This window comes from Artemia sp. Qi Xiang Cuo, chromosome 12 (assembly GCF_049724085.1).
Source record: "Artemia sp. Qi Xiang Cuo chromosome 12, ASM4972408v1, whole genome shotgun sequence".
NCBI lineage: Eukaryota > Metazoa > Arthropoda > Branchiopoda > Anostraca > Artemiidae > Artemia > Artemia sp. Qi Xiang Cuo.
Genome location: NC_142805.1, coordinates 28,399,096 through 28,423,617, shown reverse-complemented (window position 1 = coordinate 28,423,617; position 24,522 = coordinate 28,399,096). Strand labels below are relative to the sequence as shown.

At 34.8% G+C, this 24,522-nt stretch overlaps 1 protein-coding gene across 1 annotated transcript in view; it reads right to left on the bottom strand.

Annotated features, from left to right (window-relative positions):
• Nucleotides 1-1,752: 1,752 nt before the first annotated feature.
• LOC148945964 (uncharacterized) overlaps nucleotides 1,753-24,522 on the bottom strand; it is a 37,682-nt gene continuing 14,912 nt past the window's right edge. The window contains exons 2-5 of the mRNA XM_089097561.1: nucleotides 18,072-18,242; nucleotides 14,354-14,388; nucleotides 10,548-10,713; nucleotides 1,753-4,129 (exon numbers count right to left, since the gene is read on the bottom strand). Coding sequence (XP_088953687.1) covers nucleotides 3,366-4,129; nucleotides 10,548-10,713; nucleotides 14,354-14,388; nucleotides 18,072-18,242 — 1,136 coding nt within the window. The 3' untranslated portion in view covers nucleotides 1,753-3,365. The remainder of the gene's footprint in view (nucleotides 4,130-10,547; nucleotides 10,714-14,353; nucleotides 14,389-18,071; nucleotides 18,243-24,522) is intronic.

Here is a 24,522-nt window from a genome sequence, read left to right as displayed (position 1 = left end):
AAAACGGGATTTTGATACCAATAGATACATCAAAAGAATCAGATTTTAATACTGATTTCAAATATATAAGTTTCATCAAGTTTAGTCATACCCATCAAAAGTTACGTGCCTGAGAAAATGTGGCTGATTTTCAAAAAAAGGGGGAAAGACCCCCTAAAAGTTATAGAACCTCAATGAAAATCACACCATCAGATTCAGCGTATCAGATAACCCTGCTGTAGAGGTTTCAAGCTCCTATCTGTAAAAATGTGGAATTTTGTATGTTTTGCCACAAAAAACATCACAGATAAGTGTTTATTTTTATTATTTTTTTTTTCCAGGGGTGATCATGTTGACCCAGTGGTCCTAGAATATTGTGGGAAGGCTTATTCAAACGGAAATTAAAAGTTATAGTGCCCTTTTTAAGTGACAAAAAAATGGAGGGCAAATAGGCCTCCTCCCGCGCTCATGTTTTTCCCAAAGTCACCCGATCAAAATTTTGAGATAGCGATTTTGTTGAGCATGGTCGAAAATATAATAAATATGTCTTTTAGGATGACTTAATCCCCCAAAGTCCCCGGGGGGAGGGCTGAAAGTTATGAACTTATACCCAATGTTTACATGTAGTAGTGGTTATTGGGAAGTATACATACGTTTTCAGGAGGGATTTTTTTTGGTAGGGGGGGGGGGGTCGAGGGTTACGTGTGAGGATCTTTCCAAGGAGGAAGTTTTAATGGGGGAAGAGACATTGCTATGAAGGGAGCGTCGGATTTCCCAGCCTTATTTTAAAAAAAAAAGATCAGAAATTAAATAAAAAAATAAACAAGTTTTTCAACTGAAAGTAAGGAGCAACATCAAAACTTAAAACGAACAGCAATTAAAGTATATCAAGTATATGATAGGGTTCGCCCCCTAGTCAATACCTCGCTCTTTAAGCCAAAGATTTTTTAGTATTTTCATAAGAACTATTTATTCTAATTAACGGCCTTTGTGATTAAGGGGTCATTTTAAAAAAATGGAACAAAATTCGAACTTTAGCGTAAACAGCGAGGTATTGACTAGTGGGCGAACCAAAAATATATGGATATAGAAGTTCGTTACGTAAGTTAATTCGCAAGTTACGTATATTTATTACTAATAAAAACGTTCGTAAATAAAATTAAACAACTTTCGAGAAAGCCATTTAACCAAATAAAATTATAATTGATTTGCATTTTTTTTTTAATTATTCATGTACGGTGAGCCAAAATCAAAACCTCCATTAATTCAAAAACATTGAAAAATTAAATATAGAAAAACAAGTTTTTTAACTGAAAGTAAGGAGCAACATTAAAACTTAAAACGAACAGAAATTATTCCGTATATGACGGGGCTGTCACCTCAACGCCTCGCTCTTTACACTAAAGTTTGACTCTGTCTCACAACTTTATTTTTTAAAACAATAAAAAAGTGGCTACCTAAAGCAGAATCAAAGGAGCTATTAGAACTATTATAAATTAAGGCTTTTTCTATGTCTTCTTTATGCTAGTATAGGCGCTTTTCTAAATTCTGTGGGTTTCTCCCTACGGGAGTGTCTTTTTAGTCTACGGCAAATTGTATTCTTGACAAAAAGAATGGGATACCCGTTATTAAAAAGAATATCTCTGATAAAATTTATTTCTGCTGTTATGTAAAAATCGGAGCAAATAATAATAGTAATAATATTAATTTATTTTTTACCCACAGAAACACTATACAAGCATTAAAATGTGGAGTAAAAACAATTAAATACATACAAAAAATGAAAAACAATGACTATAGAAAAAAAAATTAACATTAAATAAACACAGGAAATTAAATACACACATACACACACACACAAAAGAACAATAGAGAAATAAAAAATTATACACAAGACATTAAATACATTAACTACACACAAGAAATGAAATTCACAAAAAAAAAACAACAACAACAACCAGTAGCCCAGTAAAAGGAATCACGGCACTGAAAATACATTGAAAATATGTTACAAATTTCAACTAGGGTCTTTAAAACTTCCCAATCAATTCCTGTCGCTGAATCTTCGATCAGATGATAACTTTCCTCTATTTTTTTTTTTAACAATTGCTCAAAAATAGCCATATCTATATTTGTATACATGGAAACAATGTCATAACTACTAACTATTGTATTTTCTTATATACTTGCCTTTTTAAGCTTTTCTACTAAATCTGCCGAATTACTAATGTAGGAACTTTGGGAATAAAGTAAAGGTTTGAATGCTGTACATAGCCATTTTCCATTATTGGAAGCATGGGCTTTAGTGGGCGTTCAGACGCTGGATTGTGTCTCAGACTCTGTCCAAGTTTTTCCGTTCAGAATGGTTGAAAGCTGAAAATAGGAACTATCGAGCAACATTTTCAAAACTGAAAACACCTATTTAGATGACAATTATGATCGTGAATTTCCTGTTTCTGAAAATACCTTGAACTTTCAACCATTCTGAGCGGGAAACTTGGACAGAGTCGTAGACAGAATCCAGCGTCTCAACGCCCACTTAGTACAAGCGACGATAGGTCTTAAGGGAATATCTTGTTTATTTAATTTTGATAAACAGTAAAATTTTGGACAGAAACTACCACGGAGGAAAAATTTATTGTATGATCGTGAGGTGATTTTACCATTAGGTCCGTTTTTAACACTAAGATCTTACATCTAAGATCTTACATCGATAACTTTGATGATCTACTCATCATTGTTCTCAGACCACTGATCAGAGCAGAATGATGAAAGACGTTTGCACAAAAACGACGAAAGATGCAAGATCTTTGTTCAAAGATTTCACTTTTAAGCGTATTCTGACAAAATATGTAAGATCATCGCAGATTGATGAGTGAAAAAACAGGCCTATTCTGTTATAGCTGCTTTAATTCATTTATAACATAATTAGATTTTGTTGTCACAATCTGTCGTATCCATGACAACAAGTGAATTGCTTTTATCTGCTTTTAGTTATTATACTAGATGGGTCTCTGTGGAGATTAGACGATATTTTTATGTCGTGCAAATTTTGTGGTGTAATATTGATAGGAGACTTTACATTTTTTTTTGGCTGTTGTAAAGGATATTTATAAGACAAGTATTAACTTCATCTGGGTTAGAAACAGATGTATAGTATTTATGCAAAGAGGACTCTAGAGAGGAAACTATATCTGCCACAGGAACTTGTTTCGGTAGAACGGACAATTTTGGAGCTTTTTCCAGTGTTTGGATTTCCTGGGGTTCAAGCGTTCTAGAAGAGAGCTTAACAATAGGTACTTAAATCACAGGCTTCGGAAAAGGTCTTGTCATATGCGTCACACTCGAGTTGTTTTTTGGTGTCTTTTTTTCACACATTTAAACGGTTACTTACATATGTGTACTCTTTGATGCCTTTTCAAAGAATCTACTCGAGAAAAGCTCTTGTCACATAAATCACATTTAAACGGTTTGTCACCAGTATGGACTTTTTGATGCTTGTTTAAAGAGCATGATTGAGAAAAGCTCTTGTCACATACATCACATTTAAATGGTTTCTCGCCAGTATGGACTTTTTGATGCTTTTTCAAAGTGCCTGATTGAGAAAAGCTTTTGTCACATAAATCACAATTAAAAGGTTTCTCACCAGTATGGACTTTTTGATGCTTGTTCAAAGTGCTTGAATCAGAAAACCTCTTGTCACATACATCACATTTAAATGGTTTCTCACCACTATGTATTCTTTGGTGCCTAATCAAATCGCACTTAAAAAAAAAGCTTTTGTCACACACATCACATTGAAATGGTTTTTCAGCAGTATGTGTTCTTTGGTGTTTAATCAAATTCCAAAAAAAAGAAAAGTATTTGTCACATACATCACACTTAAATGGTTTCTCAGCTGCATGTACTCTTTGATGTTTATTCATTTCCATTGAATTAGAAAAGCAATTTGTACATAAATCACATTTATATGGTCTTTTTTCTGTATATATATTTTTATTTCTTTCAAAGTTTTCGTGCTTTTTACTCGGTAAGCCACTATTAAAATATATATTCTGACTGTTTAAGCTTTCTGCTTCAGGTTCAGATTCATTGGAAGTTTCTATTCGAATTTTGGTATGATTTGATGAAGGACCTTCAACTCCATTAACTGCAAAAATAAAAGGATAAAAAAAAACAACCTAAAATGGCTAAACCATTCAGAAACAATGCAGCTTAGAAACGCACACAAAACGAAAAAATGAATTTAAAAACTGCCAAAAGGAAATTCTCGATTCAATTCAAGTATAATAATGTATGCATTGCAGCAATAATTTTTGAGAATTGTCTCTATTTTATATCTATTTACTCTATTTACAAATCTTAATATTCACATAATAACGCAAAAACTTCCACTGTTAAAAAAAAGAAATGTAGAGGGCAAAGTCAGTAAAGTGAAAATTATGTTCTGGTCTTTAGAGGCCCCGAGAGCTTCAGCCGTACCATTTTTAGGTTCTGTTCATTTTGAGTTTGACTCGGTTATCTATTGTACTGTCTGTTCCTTTTGGGTTTCATTTATTTATTGATGGTAGTTTCTGGTAGTTTTACTCTTGAAAAACTATTTGACTTTATTTATGCTCATCTTTGGTTTAATGGAGCTCTTGACTTTTCTTTGAAAAACTTCTTTTGAGGAAAAAGTTTGGTAAAACTAATTTCAGTTCGTTTTTAATGACATTAAATAAAAAAACTGTTTTTTTTTTAACTGAAAGTAAGGAGCGACATTAAAACTTAAAACCAACCGAAATTATTCCATATATGAAAGGGGCTATCCCCTCCACAACGCCTCGCTCTTTACACTAAAGCTTGACTTTTTGTCACAACTCTACTTATAAAAACTCTACAACAAAAGTTGTGACGTAGCTCCTTACTTTCAGTTAAAAAAACTTCCTTTTTTATTTAATTTTTGAACGTTTTTGAACTAATGTAGATTCAAATTTGGCTCACCGTACATGAAAAAAAAAAAAAAAAATTTATATTATTTTGGCAGATTTATCCCGTATATGAGGGGTTGCCCCCTCCTCAATACCTTGCTCTTACCACTAAAACTGTTAGCACTTTTAAAAAAGCTTTCTATTCTAATTAAAAGACCCACGTGTTTCAGTAGACGCTCTTAAAAAATTGGGACAAACAGTCAAAGTTTAGCTTAAAGAGGGGGCAACCCTTAATATATGGAATAATTTCTGTTTGCTTTTCAAATAATGCCGGTAAATCTGGCCCACCCTCTATGAAATATGCCCCTCCCCTCACAGAAAACTCCTCCGTGGGCATCTCATCCAACGTAAAGTGCACCCCCCCCCGTCAAATTCCCTCCTGATTGTTCCATCGTCGCTGAGAATCCCCCTTCTTTTTAAATTGTTTGCGGACAATTCAGCCTGAAAAAATATCCTTAGCCTTTTTTCATTTGAATTATTTAAAAAAAAATGTCCACAAAATAGTTTTTCATAAAAAAAGTAAAGAACTACAATAAACCAAAACTGAACAAAAATAGAATCAAATAATCTACCAAGCATACAACTACTACAAATCAGTATCAATAAATAAATGAAACCCAAAACGAATAGAAATTAAAATAAATAACAGAACAAAACTCAAAATGAACAGAAATTAAAATGAGTAGGGTTCAAAACTCCTATGCTTTCCAAAAGCCAGGATATGGTGTGTACTTTACTGAAAAAAATCAAATAAATGTGCATCATCAATTTAATATACATATGCTGATATTTATTCCTTAAAATCTTAATCAATTGTAGATTACTTTTAGTTATAAAAGTGAAAATATAGGTTTTCAAGAGGACGTATCAACAATACTTCAGGACCGGTTGATGGTATTAAGTTAAAAATTTAATCATGTTTTGAGGGGATGTTGGAAAAAAAAGTTGTTATTTGTTTACTGCTAGTACTAAAACTTTTGCTGTAAATAATTAATCAACCTTATGACAATGCTGAAAAAATTTAAACATCAGAAGTTTGTTGGGATGTTTATTATGGGATATGATGGGCGAGTCGGAGGGAGATCTCAAATCACTTTGACTCATAAAAGGGCACAATAAATTCTAATTTAAAATAAAATGAGAGGCATCTGAATTTAGTACGACCACCCATTCCATAAAAACCTTATATGCCCCAGGGCATAACTTAAAGCCCTTGCCGTAGGGCTCTGGGGGGTTGTGCCAACCCTGGAAGCATTTTGTAAGTTGTTTGGACTATTTTAAAAAAAAATTCCATCGTAAAATTTTAATCAGATGAATTTGGTGAAAAGAGGGGTAGTTGGGTGGGGGGGGGGCTACTTGATCTCCGTCACTATTTACCCTTATAACGGAAATAGAACTTCCAATTTCAACCAAATGAGCAACGTCTAAAGCTTATACAACCATCCCTTCCATAAGAACCTTAAATGTCCATGGGGCATAGCTTACAACCCTCACCCTCAGGCTCTGGTGGTGTGTATCAACCTCAAAAGCCTTGTTATATGATATTGGGACTATTTTTAATAAAAGGAATGTCTCAAAATATCTATTGGATGCATCATAGGCAGTGCAATAGCGTTGCCTAAGTAAAGAACGATGTGGGCACAATGTAATATTTATTTTTGGTTCTTGGTCTTAGACCAGGGCATTTCGTATCGAAGGACTTGTCGTAGAAACTACGAAAACAACTCATTCAATTAGAAATTAGAGTGGCCTGGGCCCTTTTTAATGGTCGAGAGTGGTTGGAAGGGAACTAACACCCCTTCCACGCCCACCATTTCCCCAAAACACATCCAATCACAATTTTGAGATAACCATTTTGTTCAGCGTAGTTGATTTCAAGAGAGAAACTATGTTTTTGAGGAGGACACTCCCCCACAGCCCTCAGGGCAAGGGTTGTAAGTTATTCCCTGGGGACATAAAAGTTTTTTATAGAAAGTTTTGTCGTAGAAACTTCAAAAAGGGCTCATTTGATTGGAAATTCAAAGGGCTAGTGCCCTTTGTGATAGTCGAAAGTGATTGGAGGTCAACTAATCCCCCTCTCACGTTCACCTATTCCCCAAACACATACAATTAAAATTTTGAGATAGCCATTTTGTTCAACGCAGTTGAAAGTTCTGGAAATTAGGTCTTTGAGGATGACAACCCCCCACAGCCCTCAGGGCAAGGGTTGTATGTTATGCCCTGGGGGCATATAAAGCTTTTTTATAGAAAGCGTTGTCGTAGAAACTTTAAAAAGGAATCATTCGATTGGAAATTGAAACGGCTAGTGCCCGTTTTAATAGTCGAAAGTGATTTCGACTATTTCCCAAAACACATCCAATCAAAACCATTACCCCAAAATGGTTTTGACACATCCACCATTTCCCCAAACACATCCAATCAAAATTTTGAGGTAGCCATTGTGTTCAACGTAGTTGAAAGGTCCGGAAATTATGTCTTTGAGGATGACAACTCCAAAATGAGATAGCCATTTTGTTCGACCTAGTTAAAAAGTATGGAAATTATGTTTTTGAAGATGACACTCCCCTCACAGACCTCAGGGCAAGGGTTGTAAATTATATCCTGGAAGCATATAAGGTTTTTTTTATAGAAACCGTTGTCGTAGAAACTTCAAAAAGGAATCATTTGATTGGAAATTGAAACGGCTAGTGCCCGTTTTAATAGTCTAAAGTGATTTCGACTATTTCCCCAAACACATCCAATCAAAACCATTACCCCAAAATGGTTTTGACACATCCACCATTTCCCCAAACACATCCAATCAATATTTTGAGGTAGCCATTGTGTTCAACGTAGTTGAAAGGTTCGGAAATTATGTCTTTGAGGATGACAACTCCCTCACAGCCCTCAGGTCAAGGGTTGTAAGTTATGCATTGGTGCATAAAAGATTTTTGTAGAAAGCGTTGTCGTAGAAACTTCAAAAAGGGCGCATTCGGTTGGAAATTGAAAGGGCTAGGGCCTGTTTTAATAGTCGGAAGTTATTGGAGGGCAACTAACCCCCCTTTGACGCCCACCATTTTGCCAAACTTATCCAATCAAAATTTTGAGATAGCAATTTTCTACAACGTAGTTGAAAGTTCTGGAAATTAGGTATTTGAGGATGACAACCCGCCAGCACACAGGGCAAGGCTTGTAAGTTATGCCCTGGGGGCATATAAGGTTTTTATTGAAAGCTTTGTCGCAGAAACTTCAAAAGCGCTGATTCGATTGGAAATTGAAAGGGGTAGTGCCTTTTTTAATAGTTGAAAGTGATTGGAGGGCAACCAGCGCCCCTCTCACGCCCACCATTTCCCCAAACACATCCAATTAAAATTTTGAGATAGCCATTTTGTGTAACGTAGTTGAAAGTTCTGGAATTTAGGTCTTTGTGGATGACAACCCCCTCACAGCCCTAAGGAGCAAGGGTTGTAATTTATGCCCTGGGGGCATATAAGGTACTTATAGAAATCGTTGTCGTCGAAACTCAAAAAGGGCTCAATCGATTGGAAATTGAAAGGGCTAGTGCTATTTTTAACAGTCGCAAGTGATTGGATGGCTGGACATTTTAATAGTAAAGATCAATGCAGGTACAATGTATTATTATTTTTTTCTTTTTTTTTGTTTAGACCAGGGCACTTCATATCAAAGTTGTCTTAGGAACTTCGAAAAGGGCTCATTCGATTGAAAATAGAAAGGGCTAGTGCCCTTTCTAATAGTCAAAAGTGATTGGAGGGCAACTAGTCCCCGTCCCAAGCCCACCCTCCTATTTGTCCATTATGTTTAAAAACTAAATGTTGCCTTAAGATTAAATCAAAATACACTATGTTAATGCTAATTTTCAATAAGGCATCTCAGCAGTATCCCAAGAACGACTGAGGGAATTATGTTCAAACTTTCGGGGCTACTTCTGCTCAATTTAACCAAATCAAAATAGCGTAAATGTATCAAAGCTATCAAAGGAAGTACAGATTTTTTTTTTCGCGAATGGTATCAAGTTATCTATTTCAGGTCAACTAGAGAAGGTATGAAACTAAATTAAACACTACTATTTGTGTCCAAATATTACAAAGGGTGTATGTTGTTAAAGATTGCTGAAAATTTTTCTCCAGCATAAAAATAGCAGGCCAAACTATAAAGTCTTGAAAAAACGAAGAGATTTAAAGAATTATTTTCTTTTCCCCTGAAAAGACTATGTCAATATAAAACGAACAAAAATTAATTAAAAAAAAGTTTTTCCACAAAACAATTTTTTCAAAGAAAAGTAAAGAACTCTATTTAACAAAAAATGAGTAAAAATCAAATATAATAATCTAACAAGTGTGAAACTACCACAAATTAGCATCGATAAAAAAATGAAACCCAAAACGAACATAAATTACACTAAATAACTGAGTCAAACTCAAAACAAGCAGAAGCTAACATGAGTAGGGCTCAAAATCCCTATGCCTTCCCAAGGCCAGAACATAACTTGCACTTCACTGAAACAAACAAAAATGAATGTACATTATCAGTTTAATATACATATACTGATATTTAGTAATCAAAATGTTTATATTATTTTATTTATAAAGTTATAAAAGTAAAAATAATTATATTTTTTCAGTAAAGTGCGAACTATATTCTAGCTTTGCGAAGGCATAGGGGTTTTGAGCCCTACTCATGTTAATTTCTGCTCGTTTTGAGTTTGACTCGGTTATTTATTGTAATTTCTGTTCGTTTTGGGTTTCATTTATTTATTGATGCTGATTTGTGGTAGTTTCATGCTTGGTGGATTATTTGATTTTATTTTTGCTCATTTTTGGTTAAATGGAGTTCTTTATTTTTCTTTGATCAACTTATTTTGTGGAAAAGTTTTTGTAATTAATCTCAGGAAAAAACGACGTGTTTGTGTATGTGTGTGAGGGGGGGGGGTGTCTCCCTCACTGACATAATTTCCGAAATCTTCAACTACGACGAATAAAATTATTATCTCCAAATTTTGATTGGAGGTGTTAAGGCAAATGATGAGCTTGGAGAGGGGGCTGTTAACTTTCAAATAACTTTGACTATTAAAAAGGGCACTTATAACTTCCAATTTCAAATCAAATAAGCCCCATCTGATGGTTATACGACCGCCTATTCTATAAACAAGTTTATATGCCCTCATAAACTTACAACCCTATCCCCATGGTGATGAGAGGTTGTCATCCCTAGAGACATTATTATCTGTTCTTCGGATTATTTTGAAAAAAAATCGCTATCTCATAATTCAAATCAGATGTGTTTGGTGACCACACTTTCTATAAAAACCTTATATGCCCCCAGGGGTGTAACTTACAACCTTGGCCCTGAGGGCTGTGGGAGGGGGGGTTCATACTCAAAGACATAATTTCCTTACCCTTCAACTACGTTCAACAAAATGGCTATATCAAAATATTGATCGGATGTGTTTGGGGAAATAATGGGCGTTGGGGGAGGGGGCATTCGCCCTCCGATCACTTTTGACTATTAATAAGGGCTTTGACTATTTTTCTAGGTGTTTATCCATTAAACTATTACCTGACAAATTTAATCTTGCCTAAAAAAATATTTTAGATATACCTTCATTGTCAAAACATGTGGACCCCAATTCCTGGGTGTCACGTTCAAATTTATATGGTCCTGAAAAGCTGGAGAAAGTACCAAAAGGAACAATTTCCCGACAAACGTCAGAGAGTTCCTCACTGTTAATAGGTAAAGCTTCCTCAGGTTCCGAAAAAAAGTAAAACTGACATAAAACACATTCGACAGTGAAGCTTACTATACAAGCCCAACTACTTTGTTCTTTACAATAGATAAGTCCCGAAAATCAATATTGACCCTTAATAGGATCAAAAAATACTTTGGTTTGGCTATTTACTAAGTTTTGCTATATATATATATATATATATATATATATATATATATATATATATATATATATATATATATATATATATATATATATATATATATATATATATATATATATATATATATATATATATATATATATATATATCTATATGTATATATATATTAAATATATATATATATTAAATATATATATATATATTAAATATATATAATCTATATTATATATAATATATACCCCAGCACGCGGCAGGCTTTTATATATATATTCTCACTGTCGCTTGTCTTATAAAGAAGACAATTTGAGCCTTTTCTTGATGTCATGACGTCCAAATTGACCTTAAATTAGAAGCGGTGCCTTTGAAAAATTACATTTTATTTATTGGACCTTTAACTTTTGTCTCGTCTTGTCTTTTGTCATTATGAAAGACATATCACCGAACCTTTGTTTCTTTCAATTTTTCAGGTGGTGGGACAAAAACTTCTTTTTCTTCCAACGATTTATCTAGTCCAGATTTTTGATTTTCAAATATATGGAAGGCATTGACGACCACCTATGTTTCTTTTAATTAATTAAAAAAAACTTTTTCCACAAAATAAGTTTTTCAAAGAAAAGTAAAGAACTCCATTTAATCAAAAATGAGCAAAAATAAAGTCAAATAATCTACCAAACGTGAAACTACCACAAATCAGCATCAATAAATAAATGAAACCCAAAACGAACAGAAATTACAATAAAAAACCGATTCAAACTCAAAACAAGTAGAAATTAACATGAGTAGTGCTCAAAACCTCTATGCCTTCCCAAGGCCAGAACATAATTTGCACTTCACTGAAAAAAATACAAATAAATGTGCATTGTCAGTTCAATATACATATACTGATATTTAGTAATCAAAATGTAAATATTATTTTATTTATAAAGTTGTAATAGTAAAAACATTTATATTTTTTCAGTAAAGTGCGAATTATGTTCTGGCCTTGGGAAGGCATAGGGGTTTTGAGCCCTAATCATGTTAATTTCTGTTCGTTTTGGGTTTCATTTACTTATCGATGCTGATTTGTGGTAGTTTCACGCTTGGTGGATTATTTGATTTTATTTTTGGTCATTTTTGGTTAAATGGAGTTCTTTATTTTTCTTTGAAAGACTTATTTTGTGGAAAAAGTTTTTGTAATTAATCTCAGGAAAAAACGACGTGTTGATGTGTGTGTGTGTGTATGTGTGTGCGTGTGTGGGGGGGTGGTGTCTCCCTCACTGACATAATTTCCGAAACCTTCAACTACGACGAATAAAATTGCTATCTCCAAATTTTGATTGGAGGTGTTAAGGCAAATGATGAGCGTGGAGAGGGGGCTGTTTGCTCTAGAATAACTTTGACTATTAAAAAGGGCACTTATAACTTCCAATTCCAAATCAAATAATCCCCATCTGATGGTTATACGACCGCCTATTCTATAAAAAAGTTTATATGCCCTCATAAAATAACTTACAACCCTATCCCCATGGTGATGAGAGGTTGTCATCCCTAGAGACTTTATTATGTGTTCTTCGAATTATTTTGAAAAGAAACGCTATCCCATAATTTAAATCAGATGCGTTTGGTGACCACACTTTCTATAAAAACCTTATATGCCCCCAGGGGTATAACTTACAACCTTAGCCCTGAGGGCTGTGGGGAGGTTGTCATACTCAAAGACATAATTTCCAGACCCTTCAACTACGTTCAACAAAATGGCTATATCAAAATATTGATCGGATGTGTTTGGGGAAATAATGGGGGTTGGGGGAGGGGGCATTCGCCCTCCAATCGCTTTTGACTATAATAAGGTCACTAGCCATCTCAATTTAAAATTGAATGTGCACTTTTTGAAGTTTCTATGACAGCGCTTTCTATAAAAACCTTATATGCCCGCAGGCCAAAACAAAATGGATATCTCAAAATTTTGATTGCATGCGTTTAGGGAAATGATGGGCGTGAGAGAGGGGTTAGTTGCCCTCAAATCACTTTCGACTATTAAAAACAGCACTACCCTTTTCATTTCCAATCGAATGAGCCCTTTTTGAAGTTTCTACGACAACAATTTCTATAAAAACCTTATGTGCCCAAAGGGCATAACTTAAAACCCTTGCCCTGAGGGCTCTGGGGGGGGGAGGTATCATCTTCAAAGACCTACTTTCCAGAACTTTCAACTACGTTGAAAAAAAATAGCCATCTCGAAATTTTGATTGGATGTGTTTGGGGAAATGGTGCGCGTGAGAGGGGGGGGGGGGGTTAGTTGCCCTCCAATAACTTTCGACTATTAAAAGGGCACTACTCCTCTCAATTTCCAATCGAATGACCCCCTTTTGAAGCTTCTACGACAACACTTTCTATAAGAACCTTATATGCCCCAAGGGCATAACTTACAACCCTTGTTCTGAGGGCTACGGAGGAGGGGTGTCATCCTCAGAGACATAGTTTCCGGACCTTAATTATTGCCTTTTGGTCAGCTGAACACCCCTTTCATGATGCCCCGGAAGTTCCACCTAGACACGGTAAGCCGTTCCAAAAATATTGCTGATGTGCGCTTTTGACCCCTATTGCATCTTTTTAACCTTAATACTCTAAGCCTTACAAGTTTTTGCAATTGAAGTAGTAATTGGAAAAGTTTAGTAGAAGTTTAGTAAAAGTAGTAGTGGCAGTAGTGTTAGTGGTGACATGCATATAGTACCATTTGTCAATTGATCTTCCCCTTTAAGTGTTCTCTGAAAGTTCCAACTTAATACCCAAATCCATTCTTGAGATACGCCTATTTGACAATCTGCATGCACATAGTGCGTTTTGGCTTAGTTTAAATTCCCCCTCAATAGTCTTTCAAATTTTCATCTTCATACCCGTAGCCTTAATTGTGCTAACACCATAGTAGCAGTTGTAGTAGTGGGAGAAGTAGTAATAGTTATTAGCGTATTATTATTAGTAGTAGTAACAGTAGTAGCAGCAGCATTAATAGCAGTAGCAGCAAGTACATTTTGCCTTTTGATCAACTGAAAATTCCACTGTTAGTACCCCTCAAATTTTCTCTTGATACTACGGCTGTATCCAGGGGGTAGGGGGTTTGAACACCCCCCCCCCTCCCGAAATGTTTGTCTGACTCGTAAAAACGTAACAAAAATGGACACAAACAAATTTTGTATGCGTTTTTTGAGGGTTTTTTTATTGTGTCAAACCCCCATCCCCCAATTTTTTTTAGTAAAACCCCCTTTGAAAAAAAAAACCTGGGTACGGCCTTGCTTGATACGATAAGCCGTTCCAAAAATATTACTGATACGCCGGTATCAGCAATCTGCATGCACACGATTTTGTTCAACTTCCCCCTCGACTTCTACTTAGATGTTTATTTCAATATTCTAAGCCATGGTAGTACCCGCTACAGAAGTAGTAGTTTTAGTGATAGTAGTGGTAGTAGTAGTAGTAGTTGCTGTGGTAGCAGTAGAAGCAGCGGTAGTTGTAGCAGTAGTAGCGTGCAAATATTGCCTTTTTGGTCAATTGATCATGTCCCTTGTCATTTCCTGTAAGTTACAAATTAATATACTTAATCATTCCTGAAATACGCCCTTTTGACAACCCATATACACATAACATGTTTTGATTTAGTTCAACACTCCCCTCAACATTCCTTGAAAAACTTAACTTAATGCCCTTCGTATTTTGGGAAAGTGGTAGTCAAACATGTATATCTTTTCTCAATAACATATATTATATGTAAACAATAAACAAATTGCTGAACGTACAGCCCTTGCTCTGAGGCGTCGGTGGGGGGAGGGGGGTGATATCCCCAAACATTTAATTACTGAGCCTTTCAACGATGCTGGAAAAAATAGATGTCTAAAAGCTTTGTTTGGATGTTTGTATTGAAAAATGATAGGCGGGGGGGGGAGGAGGGGGGGCTGGTTGCTCTCAAATAACCTTGACTCTTAAAAAGGGCAATATACAACCTGATATGCCCCCAGGGCATAACTTACAGCTGCTCCAGGGCTCTGGGGGGGGGATGTGTGTTCTTTGGGCTATTTTGATCTCTCACAACTTCAATCAGATGCACTTAGTGAAAAAAGGGGTAATTGAGGGGGGGGGGGGACTCGTGCTAGTTGACCTTCATCACTTTTGACTCTTAAAAGGGAGCTTAAACTTCCAATTTTCAACCAAATGAGCCACCTCTAAAGTTTATAGACGTACAAACGTCTCTTCTATAAAAACCTTAAATGCCACCGGGGCACAAGTTACAATCCTTGCCCCAAGGCTCTGATAGTTTGTATCAAACCCAAAAGCCTTGTTATATGAACTTTAGACGATTTTGAATAAAACGGCTATCTCAAAATTTCTAATTGAATGCATTTCGGGAAAACATGACGTGTGGGGGGGGGGGGGGGAGGTAGCTACCCTCTGATCACTTTGACTCTTAAAAGGAGCACTAAAAATTCTGATTACCAATCCAATGATTCCCTTCCGAAGTATATACGACAAACTTTTTTATAAAAACCTTATATGCCCACAGGGCATAATTTATAAACGTTGCCCTAAGAGCTGTGGAGGGGGGGCGTTATCATCCTCAAAGATATAATTTTCGGACCCTTCAACTACGCTGCACAAAATTCCTATATTGAAAGTTTGATTGGATGTGTTTGGGGAAATCATGGGCGTGGGGCTAGATGCTCTTAAATCACTTTTGACTCTTAAAAAAGGCACTTCAACTTCAAATTTGAAATCAAATGAGCGCCATCTGAAGTTTATACGGCCACCCATTCCAAAAAAACCTTATATGCCCCTAGGGAATAACTTACAATCCTTGCCCCAGGGCTCTGGGGGGGGGGGGGGAGGGGTGGCAATATGAGCCACCTCTAAAGTTTATACGAAGTACAAACGTCTCTACAATAAAAACCTTAAATGCCACCGGGGCAAACGTTACAATCCTTGCCCCAAGGCTCTGATGGTGTGTATCAAACCCAAAAGCCTTGTTATATGATCTTTAGACTATTTTGTATACAACGGCTATCTTAAAATTTCTATTGAATGCATTTCGGGAAAACATGACGTGTGGGGGGGGGGGGGTAGCTGCCCTCTGATCACTTTGACTCTTAAAAAGGGCACTAGAACTTCTTACTACCAATCCAATGATCCCCCTCCGAAGTATATACGACAAACTTTTTTTTTATAAAAACCTTATAGGCCCCCAGGGCATAGTTAACAACCGTTGCCTTGAGGGCTGTGGGGGGGGGATATAATCCTCGAAGATATAATTTTCGGACCCTTCAACTACACTGCACAAAATTCCTATCTCAAAAGTTTGATTGGATTTGTTTGGGGAAATCATGAGCGTGGGGCTAGTTGCTCTTAAATCACTTTTGACTCTTAAAAAAGGCACTACAACTTCCAATTTGAAATCAAATGAGCGCCATCTGAAGTTTATACGGCCACCCATTCCAAAAAACCTTATATGCCCCCAAGGGAATAACTTACAATCCTTGCCCCCAGGCTCTGGGGGGGGGGTGTCAACCCTGGAGGCATTGTTATATGTTCTTGGGACTCTTTTGAACAAAATGGATATCTCAAAATTTCTATTCCCTGAGGGCTGTGTGTGGGGGGGGAGGTTATCACCCTCAAAGATATAGTTTTCGGACCCTTCAACTACGCTGCACAAAACTGCTATCCCAAAAATTTGATTGGTTGTGTTTGGGGAAATCATGGGCATGGGGGGAGGAGGCTAGTTGCTCTTAAATCACTTCTAAGTTTCCATGAAAACTCTAAAAAAAAAAAAAAAAAAACCTGGTCTAAAACCAAAAAAAAAAAAATACATTGTGCCAACATTGGTGATTACTTAGACAAAAACCTTATCTAAGTTATAAAAACCTTATATGCTCCCAGAGCATAACTTACAGCCCTTGCCCCAGGGCTCTGGGAGGGGCTTGTGTCAACCCTGGAGGCATTGTTATATGTTCTTTGGACTCTTTTGAACAAATTGGCTATCTCACAATTTCATTCAGATGGGTTTAGTGAAAAGAGGGGCAGTCAGGGGGGGGGGTTGGTAGTTGCCCTCTATCACTTTTGACTCTTAAAAGGGAACTAGAACTTCCAATTTTCAACCAGACGAGTCTCCTCTAAAGTTTATACCCATCCCTTCCATAAAAACTTTAAATGCCCCTGGGGTATAGCTTACGAACCTTGCTCTCAGGCTCTGGGGGTTTGTTTCAACACCAAAAGCCTTGTTATATGATCTTTCGACTATTTTTAATAAAAAGGCTATCTCAAAACTTCTATTGGATGCATTTCTGAACTCCGATCACTTTGACTCTTAAAAGGGGCCCTAAAAAATCTGATTACCAATCCAACGAGCACTCTCCGAGGTTTTTATGACCACCCTTTCTATAAAACCTTACATGCCCCCAGGGAATAACTGACAAACCTTGCTCTGAGGGCTTGGGGGAGGGGACATAATGCTCAAAGACATAATTCCTAGACTTTTCAAATACGCTGAATAACATGGCTATCTCAGGATTTTGATTGGATATGTTTGGGGAAATGATGAGCGGGGGGGGGGGGCTATTTGCACTCCAATCACTTTCGACTGTTAAAAAGGGCACTAGCCAACTCAATTTCCAACCGAATGAGCCCTTTTCAAAGTTTCTACGACAACTCTAAAAAACAAAAAAACCTGGTCTAAAAAAAAAGAATAAAAGAAAAAAAAAATATTGTGCCAACATTGGTCTTTACTTAGACAGCGCTATTGCGCTGCCAATTTTTAATTTTATAACAGATATTTGATTAAAGCAGAAGTTTTAGTTAAGGTGCACCCAAACTCGAAACACCCCCCCCCCCCAAAAAAAAAAAAATTCAGTAATTTGTTTTTAGCATAAAAACCAAATTATCCATGTACATTATAGTTCTCTAATCAGCAGTCGTAACACGTGATCATTAGAGTTTGTAAATCGTCGCCTAATCTTAAATTATTTTACCATCTCGTTACAGCTTTACCCATAAAAATGAAAGTTCCAAATTCTAAAATGATAAATCAGTTGCATCGGCAACATTGGTATACCGTAAAATCGGTTTAGAAAAACCTGAACATAGGACGCAGATAAGAGAAATGTTCCATCTGAAGATTAGTCAAAAAGTATTTAGTCCATTTTTCAAGGTGTTTATCCATTAAACTATTACCTGACAAATTTAATCTCGCCAAAAAAAAATATTTTAGATATACCTTCATTGTCAAAACATGTGGACCCCAATTCCTGGGTGTCATGTTCAAATTTATATGGTCCTGAAAAGCTGGAGAAAGTACCAAAAGGAACAATTTCCCGTTTTGGAGACATAAAAAGGTCTGGAACGTCAAAGAGTTCCTCACTATTACTAGGTAAAGCTTCCTCAGGTTCTGAAAAAAAAAAAAGTAAAACTGACACAAAACAAATTCGACAGTGAAGCTTACTACACAAGCCCAACTACTTTTTTCTTTACAATGGATTAGTCCCGAAAATCAATATTGACCCTTAATAGGATTAAAAAATACTTTGGTTTGGCTATTTACTAAGTTTTGCTATATATATATATATATATATATATATATATATATATATATATATATATATATATATATATATATATATATATATATATATATATATATATATATATATATATATATATATATATATATATATATATTATATATATATATATATATATATATATATATATATATATATATATATATATATATATATATATATATATATATATATATATATATATATATATAAACCAACAAAGAGAAAAATCTAAAAAAAAAAAAAAAACGAGACTGTGGCCAGTGGAGAGAAAATAAAAAAAAAAAAAAAAAACAACGCGGATATTTCGCCTGCATACAAAAACGGCTTATTCAGCACTAAAGACACACAACAAGAAAAAGATAAAACAAAAAAAAAAACAAGATAAAACTAAAAACCAATAAAACCACCACCAAAAAAAAACAAACAAAAATGTACAATTGGCGCAAACTGATCCACGTAGGGAAAAGATTTTAATATAGAGTTACTTCAGTGAGGACACCAGAGTAACTGAGAAAAAATAAAAAAACCGTAAATCACTTTAATTATTCTGTTGCGAAATTATCCTTTTGTTAGCTATTACTGAAGCAAATCGTTTTGGTCTAGCAGGTAAAATAGTCCCCTGGTGACTATTTAAAATATTAACTCCCTTATTGACTGTTGATTCACTCTTTAGAGGGTTATCATAAATTGGGTCAATATTTAAATTGCCTGTGTCCCTATTTATGGAAAGGTTGGCAAACATATGTTTTTAATTTTTATGGCTTCCCTCGCCCATTGAGTGTAACCCCCATCATTAGAAATAGCCAAGGCTTCATCAAATTTTACAAAATGATCTGGTTGAAGCCAAATATGCTCTGCTAAAGCTGAAACAAAAGTTTCTGGAGGCTTGCTTAATTGTAGGGTTTTTTCTATTGAATTTCGGTGTTCAATAAACCTTTCAACAAATTTATGGTGAGTTCTACCAATATAGAACTTCCCACAAGAACACGGAATTTTACACACCCCACTTACTAAATTTCCCCGAGTTAAATCCTTACCAGAACTAAAAAACTAACCATTGGTCTTAACGATTGGAAACAAGTATCAATACCAAATTTACGTAAAACCCGCGAAAGATTCTCATCCAAATCAGGTACATATGATAATGAAATGAAGGTTTTTTATACAACTAAATCTACAGACTGAGAAGCCTCAATAACCCTTCTATCATGTTTAACCTGTCAATTTTCAATTATTTCATCAATGAACGTAATTGGATAACTATTTCAAAACAAAATATCCCTCAAGTATAGTAATTCCGAATCCTGAAATTTTTGTGACCAAATTACAAAAGCTCTATGCACTAGTGAAATTACAACCCCCCTTTTCACCGACAGAGGGTGGCAAGAATGACAATTTAAATACCTATCATTGTGCGTTGGTTTTCTGTAAATCGAGAAAAGTAAATGGAGATCCCTTTTAATTAATAAAATATCCAGAAAAAGTAATTTATTATTTTCCTCAAACTCAACTGTAAATTTAATTTTATTATAAAAACTATTTAAATGCTTACAAAATAGGTCTAAGGAGTCCAATCCATGTTTCCAAACGCACACCACATCATCCATGATCCTACCCCAGAAACAAGGGAAGATTCTAAAACTGTTTATAGCGGAGGTTTCAATGGCATCTATGAATAGATTTGCCAATAAAGGAGAAAGAGAAGTCCCCATAGGTAACCCAAAAATTTGTCTATAAAACTCCCCTCAAAAACCAAAATAAAAAGAAAATTCATTTACCAGAATAATTAGTCTCATAATGACTTCAATATCCAAACTGGCTAAAGTCACATCCTGTATTAAATCAAAGTGTTTTTCTAATTTACTTTTTAAAATATCCTCGCACCTTTTTAAATCACAATTTGAATACATGGACACATAATTTAAGAATTTTGACTCAAATTATGTTGAAAACTTTTTAAGAAATAACTTTCCATCTGACATTTTTATACGAATTAAGGAAATGGCCATTAGATCTTTTCGCCATGATTTTCATTTGTCCAAGGTTCGTTTGGTTGACAAGTTTAATAAAATTTAGTTTGAAAATTTCCAAGATTCAGATGTTTTTTATCCTCGTCATTGCCTGAGTCCAGCATTTAAGAATTTTTCCTCTAAACCTCTTAATATTAAACAGGAAGCCGTTTTGTCAAAGGGTTCTAAGTTCGGTTTTCCAACTCCAGTGTCCTATTCAAAAATAATTTCACATGTGGAATCAGGAATTATGGTCTCTAGAGATAAGGTTGATACTCCTCAAGAACTCAGAGCCGAGATCGTAACAAAAGTAAACACCTTTAATATGAACTTAATTGGTAAAGACATTTCACAAAAAATGACATTAAAATCCTTTCTGATTTGAAAAAGGATAAATTCCTTACTATCACCAGAGCCGATAAGGGAAACACGATCGTAATTATGAACACTGAAGACTATAATAATCATTTGAAAGCCATTATATAAGACACTATTACATACAAAAAACTTGACTTTGATCCCACAGATAAATTTTTAAAATCAAAAAGACTGGACATAGGTTCAATTAACAGTAATTTTTACATTACCGCAAGGTTTTAGAACAAATATTATCATAGGAGTTGTTCGGCCCCCAAGATTTATGGTCTACCAAAGATTCACCAGACTGGCGCCCCCCTCCGCCCCATTATGTCAACTTTTCCGTCACCTGTTTCAAAATTAACAAAATGGTTGTCGGTAGCTTTGCGTCCACTTTTGGGAACACGAAAATCATATTTAAAAAATTCGACTGATCTTACTAATAAATTGCGAAATTTCACGCTGGAGGACAGTTCAATTTTTTGCAGTTTTGATGTTGTGTCCATGTATTCAAATTGTGATTTAAAATGGTGTGAGGATATTTTAAAAAGTAAATTAGAAAAAACACTTTGATTTAATACAGGATGTGACTTTAGTCAGTTTGGATATTGAAGTCATTATGAGACTAATTATTCTGGTAAATGAATTTTCTTTTTATTTTGGTTTTCGAGGGGAGTTTTATAGACAAATTTTTGGGTTACCTATGGGGGCTTCTCTCTCTCTCCTTTATTGGCAAATCTATTCATAGATGCTATTGAAACCTCTGCTATGAACAGTTTTATAATCTCCCCTTGTTTCTGGGGTAGGTTCATGGATGATGTGGTGTGCGTTTGGAAACATGGATTGGACTCCTTAGACCTATTATGTAAGCATTTAAATAGTTTTGATAATAATATTAAATTTACAGTTGAGTTTGAGGATAATAATAAATTACCTTTTCTGGATATTTTATTAATTAAAAGGGATCTCCATTTACTTTTCTCGATTTACAGAAAACCAACGCACAATGATAGGTATTTAAATTTTCATTCTTGCCACCCTATGTCGGTGAAAAGGGGGTTGTAATTTCACTAGTGGATAGAGCCTTTATAATTTGTTCCCAGGAATTTCAGGATTCGGAATTATTATACTTGAGGGATATTTTGTTTTGAAATAGTTATCCAATTACGTTCATTGATGAAATAATTGAAAATAGACGGGTTAAACATGATAGAAGGGTTATTGGGGCTTCTCAGTCTGTAGATTTAGATGTATAAAAAAGCTTCATTTCATTATCAGAATGTACCTGATTTGGATGAGAAACTTTCACGGGTTTTACGTAAATTTGGTATTGATACATGTTTCCAATCGTTGAGGCCAATGGGTGGTTTTTTTAGTTCTGGTAAGGATTTAACTCGGGGAAATTTAGTAAGTGGGGTGTATAAAATTCCATGTTCTTGTGGGAAGTTCTATATTGGTAGGACTCACCAACAATTTGTTGAAAGGTTTATTGAACACCGAAACTCAATAGAAAAAACCCTACAATTAAGCAAGCCTCCAGAAACTTTTGTTTCAGCTTTAGCAGAGCATATTTGGCTTCAACCAGATCATTTTGTAAAATTTGATGAAGCCTTGGCTATTTCTAATGATGGGGGTTACACTCAATGGGCGAGGGAAGCCATAGAAATTAAAAAACATATGTTTGCCAACCTTTCCATAAATAGGGACACGGGCAATTTAAATATTGACCCAATTTATGATAACCTTCTAAAGAGTGAATGAACAGTCAATAAGGGAGTTAAGATTTTAAATAATCACCAGGGGACTATTTTACCTGCTAGACCAAAACGATTTGCTTCAGTAATAGCTAACAAAAGGATTATTTCGCAACAGAATAATTAAAGTAATTTACATTTTTTTGTTTTTCCTTAGTTAATCTGGTGTCATCACTGCAGTAACTCTCTATTCGCATCTTTTCTATTTTTGGATCAGCTTGCGCCAATTGTACATTTTTGTTTGTTTTTTTTTTGTTTTTGTTTTTGGTGCGTTTATTGGTTTTTAGTTTTATCTTGTTTTTTTTTTTGTTTTATCTTTTTCTTGTTGTTGTTCTTTAGTAGTGAAGACGCCTTGTTTTTATGCAGGCGAAATATCCGCGTTGGTTTTGTATTTGTTTTTTTATTTTCTCTTCAATGGCCATAGTCTCGTTTTTTTTTTGTTTTTTTTTAGATTTTTCTCTGTTGGTTCTTGTCATGGCTGGCCAGTTCAGCTTAAGATCTTTCATATATATATATATATATATATATATATATATATATATATATATATATATATATATATATATATATATATATATATATATATATATATATATATATATATATATATATATATATATATATATATATATATATAGAAATTAACATAAGTTGGGCTCAAAACCCCTATGCCTTCCCAAGACCAGAACATAATTTGCACTTAACTGAAAAAAATATATATGTTTTACTTTTATAACTTTAATAAATCAAATAATATTAACATTTTGATTACTAAATATCAGTATATGTATATTAAACTGACAATGCACATTCATTTGTATTTTTTCGAGTAAAGTGCAAAATATATTCTGGCCTTGGGAAGGCATATGGGTTTTGAGCCCAACTTAGGTTAATTTCTGCTCGTTTTGAGTTTGACTTGGTTATTTATTGTAATTTCTGTTCGTTTTGGGTTTTATTTATTTATCGTTGCTGATTTGTGGTAGTTTCACGCTTGGTAGATTTTTTGATTTTATTTTTGCTTATTTTTTGTTGAATGGAGTTCGTTACTTTTCTTTGAAAACTTATTTTATGGAAAACGTTTTTTAATTAATTTCTGTTTGTTTTGTATTGACACAGTCTTTTCAGGGAAAAAGAAAATAATAGTTTAAATCTTTTCGTTTTTTTAAGAATTTATAGTTTGGCCTGCTATTTGTATGCTGGAGAGAAATTTTCACCAATTTTTAACAACATACAACCTTTAAAAACCTGGACACAAATAGTAGCGTTTAATTTAGTTTTATACCTCCTCTAGTTGACTTGAAATAGAAAACTTGATAGCATTCGGAAAAAAATCTGTTTACTTTCTTTGATAGCTTGGATACACTTACGCTATTTTGATTTGGTTAAATTTTAAGAGCAGGAGTAGCCCTGAAAGTTTGAACATAATGCTCTCAATTGTTCCTGGGATACTGCTAAGATACCTTATTGGGAATTAGCAGTAATACAGTGCATTTTGATTTAATCTTATGGCAACATTTAGTTTTTAAACATAAAGGCAAATGGGAGGGTGGGCGTGGGAGGGGGATTAGTTTCCCTCCAATCACTTTTGACTATTAAAAAGGGCACTAGCCATTTCAATTTCCAACCGAATGAGCCATTTTTTAAGTTTCTACGACAAAGCGTTCTATAAAAACCTTATATGCCACAAGGGCATAACTCATAACCCTTGCCCTGAGGGCTGGTTGTCATCCTCAAAGACCTAATTTCCAGAACTTTCAACTAAGTTGAAAAAGGGCACTAGACCTTTTAATTTCCAATGGAATGAGCCCTTTTTCAAGTTTCTAAGACAAAGAATTCAATAAAAACTTATATGTCCCTAGGGCATAATTTATAACCGTTGCCCTGAAGACTGTGGGGGAAGGGCCCTGTTCAAAGGTATAAAGTCCTGAACTTTAAACCGCGCGGAACAAAAAGGCTATCAGGAACTTTTGATTGGATGAGTTTGG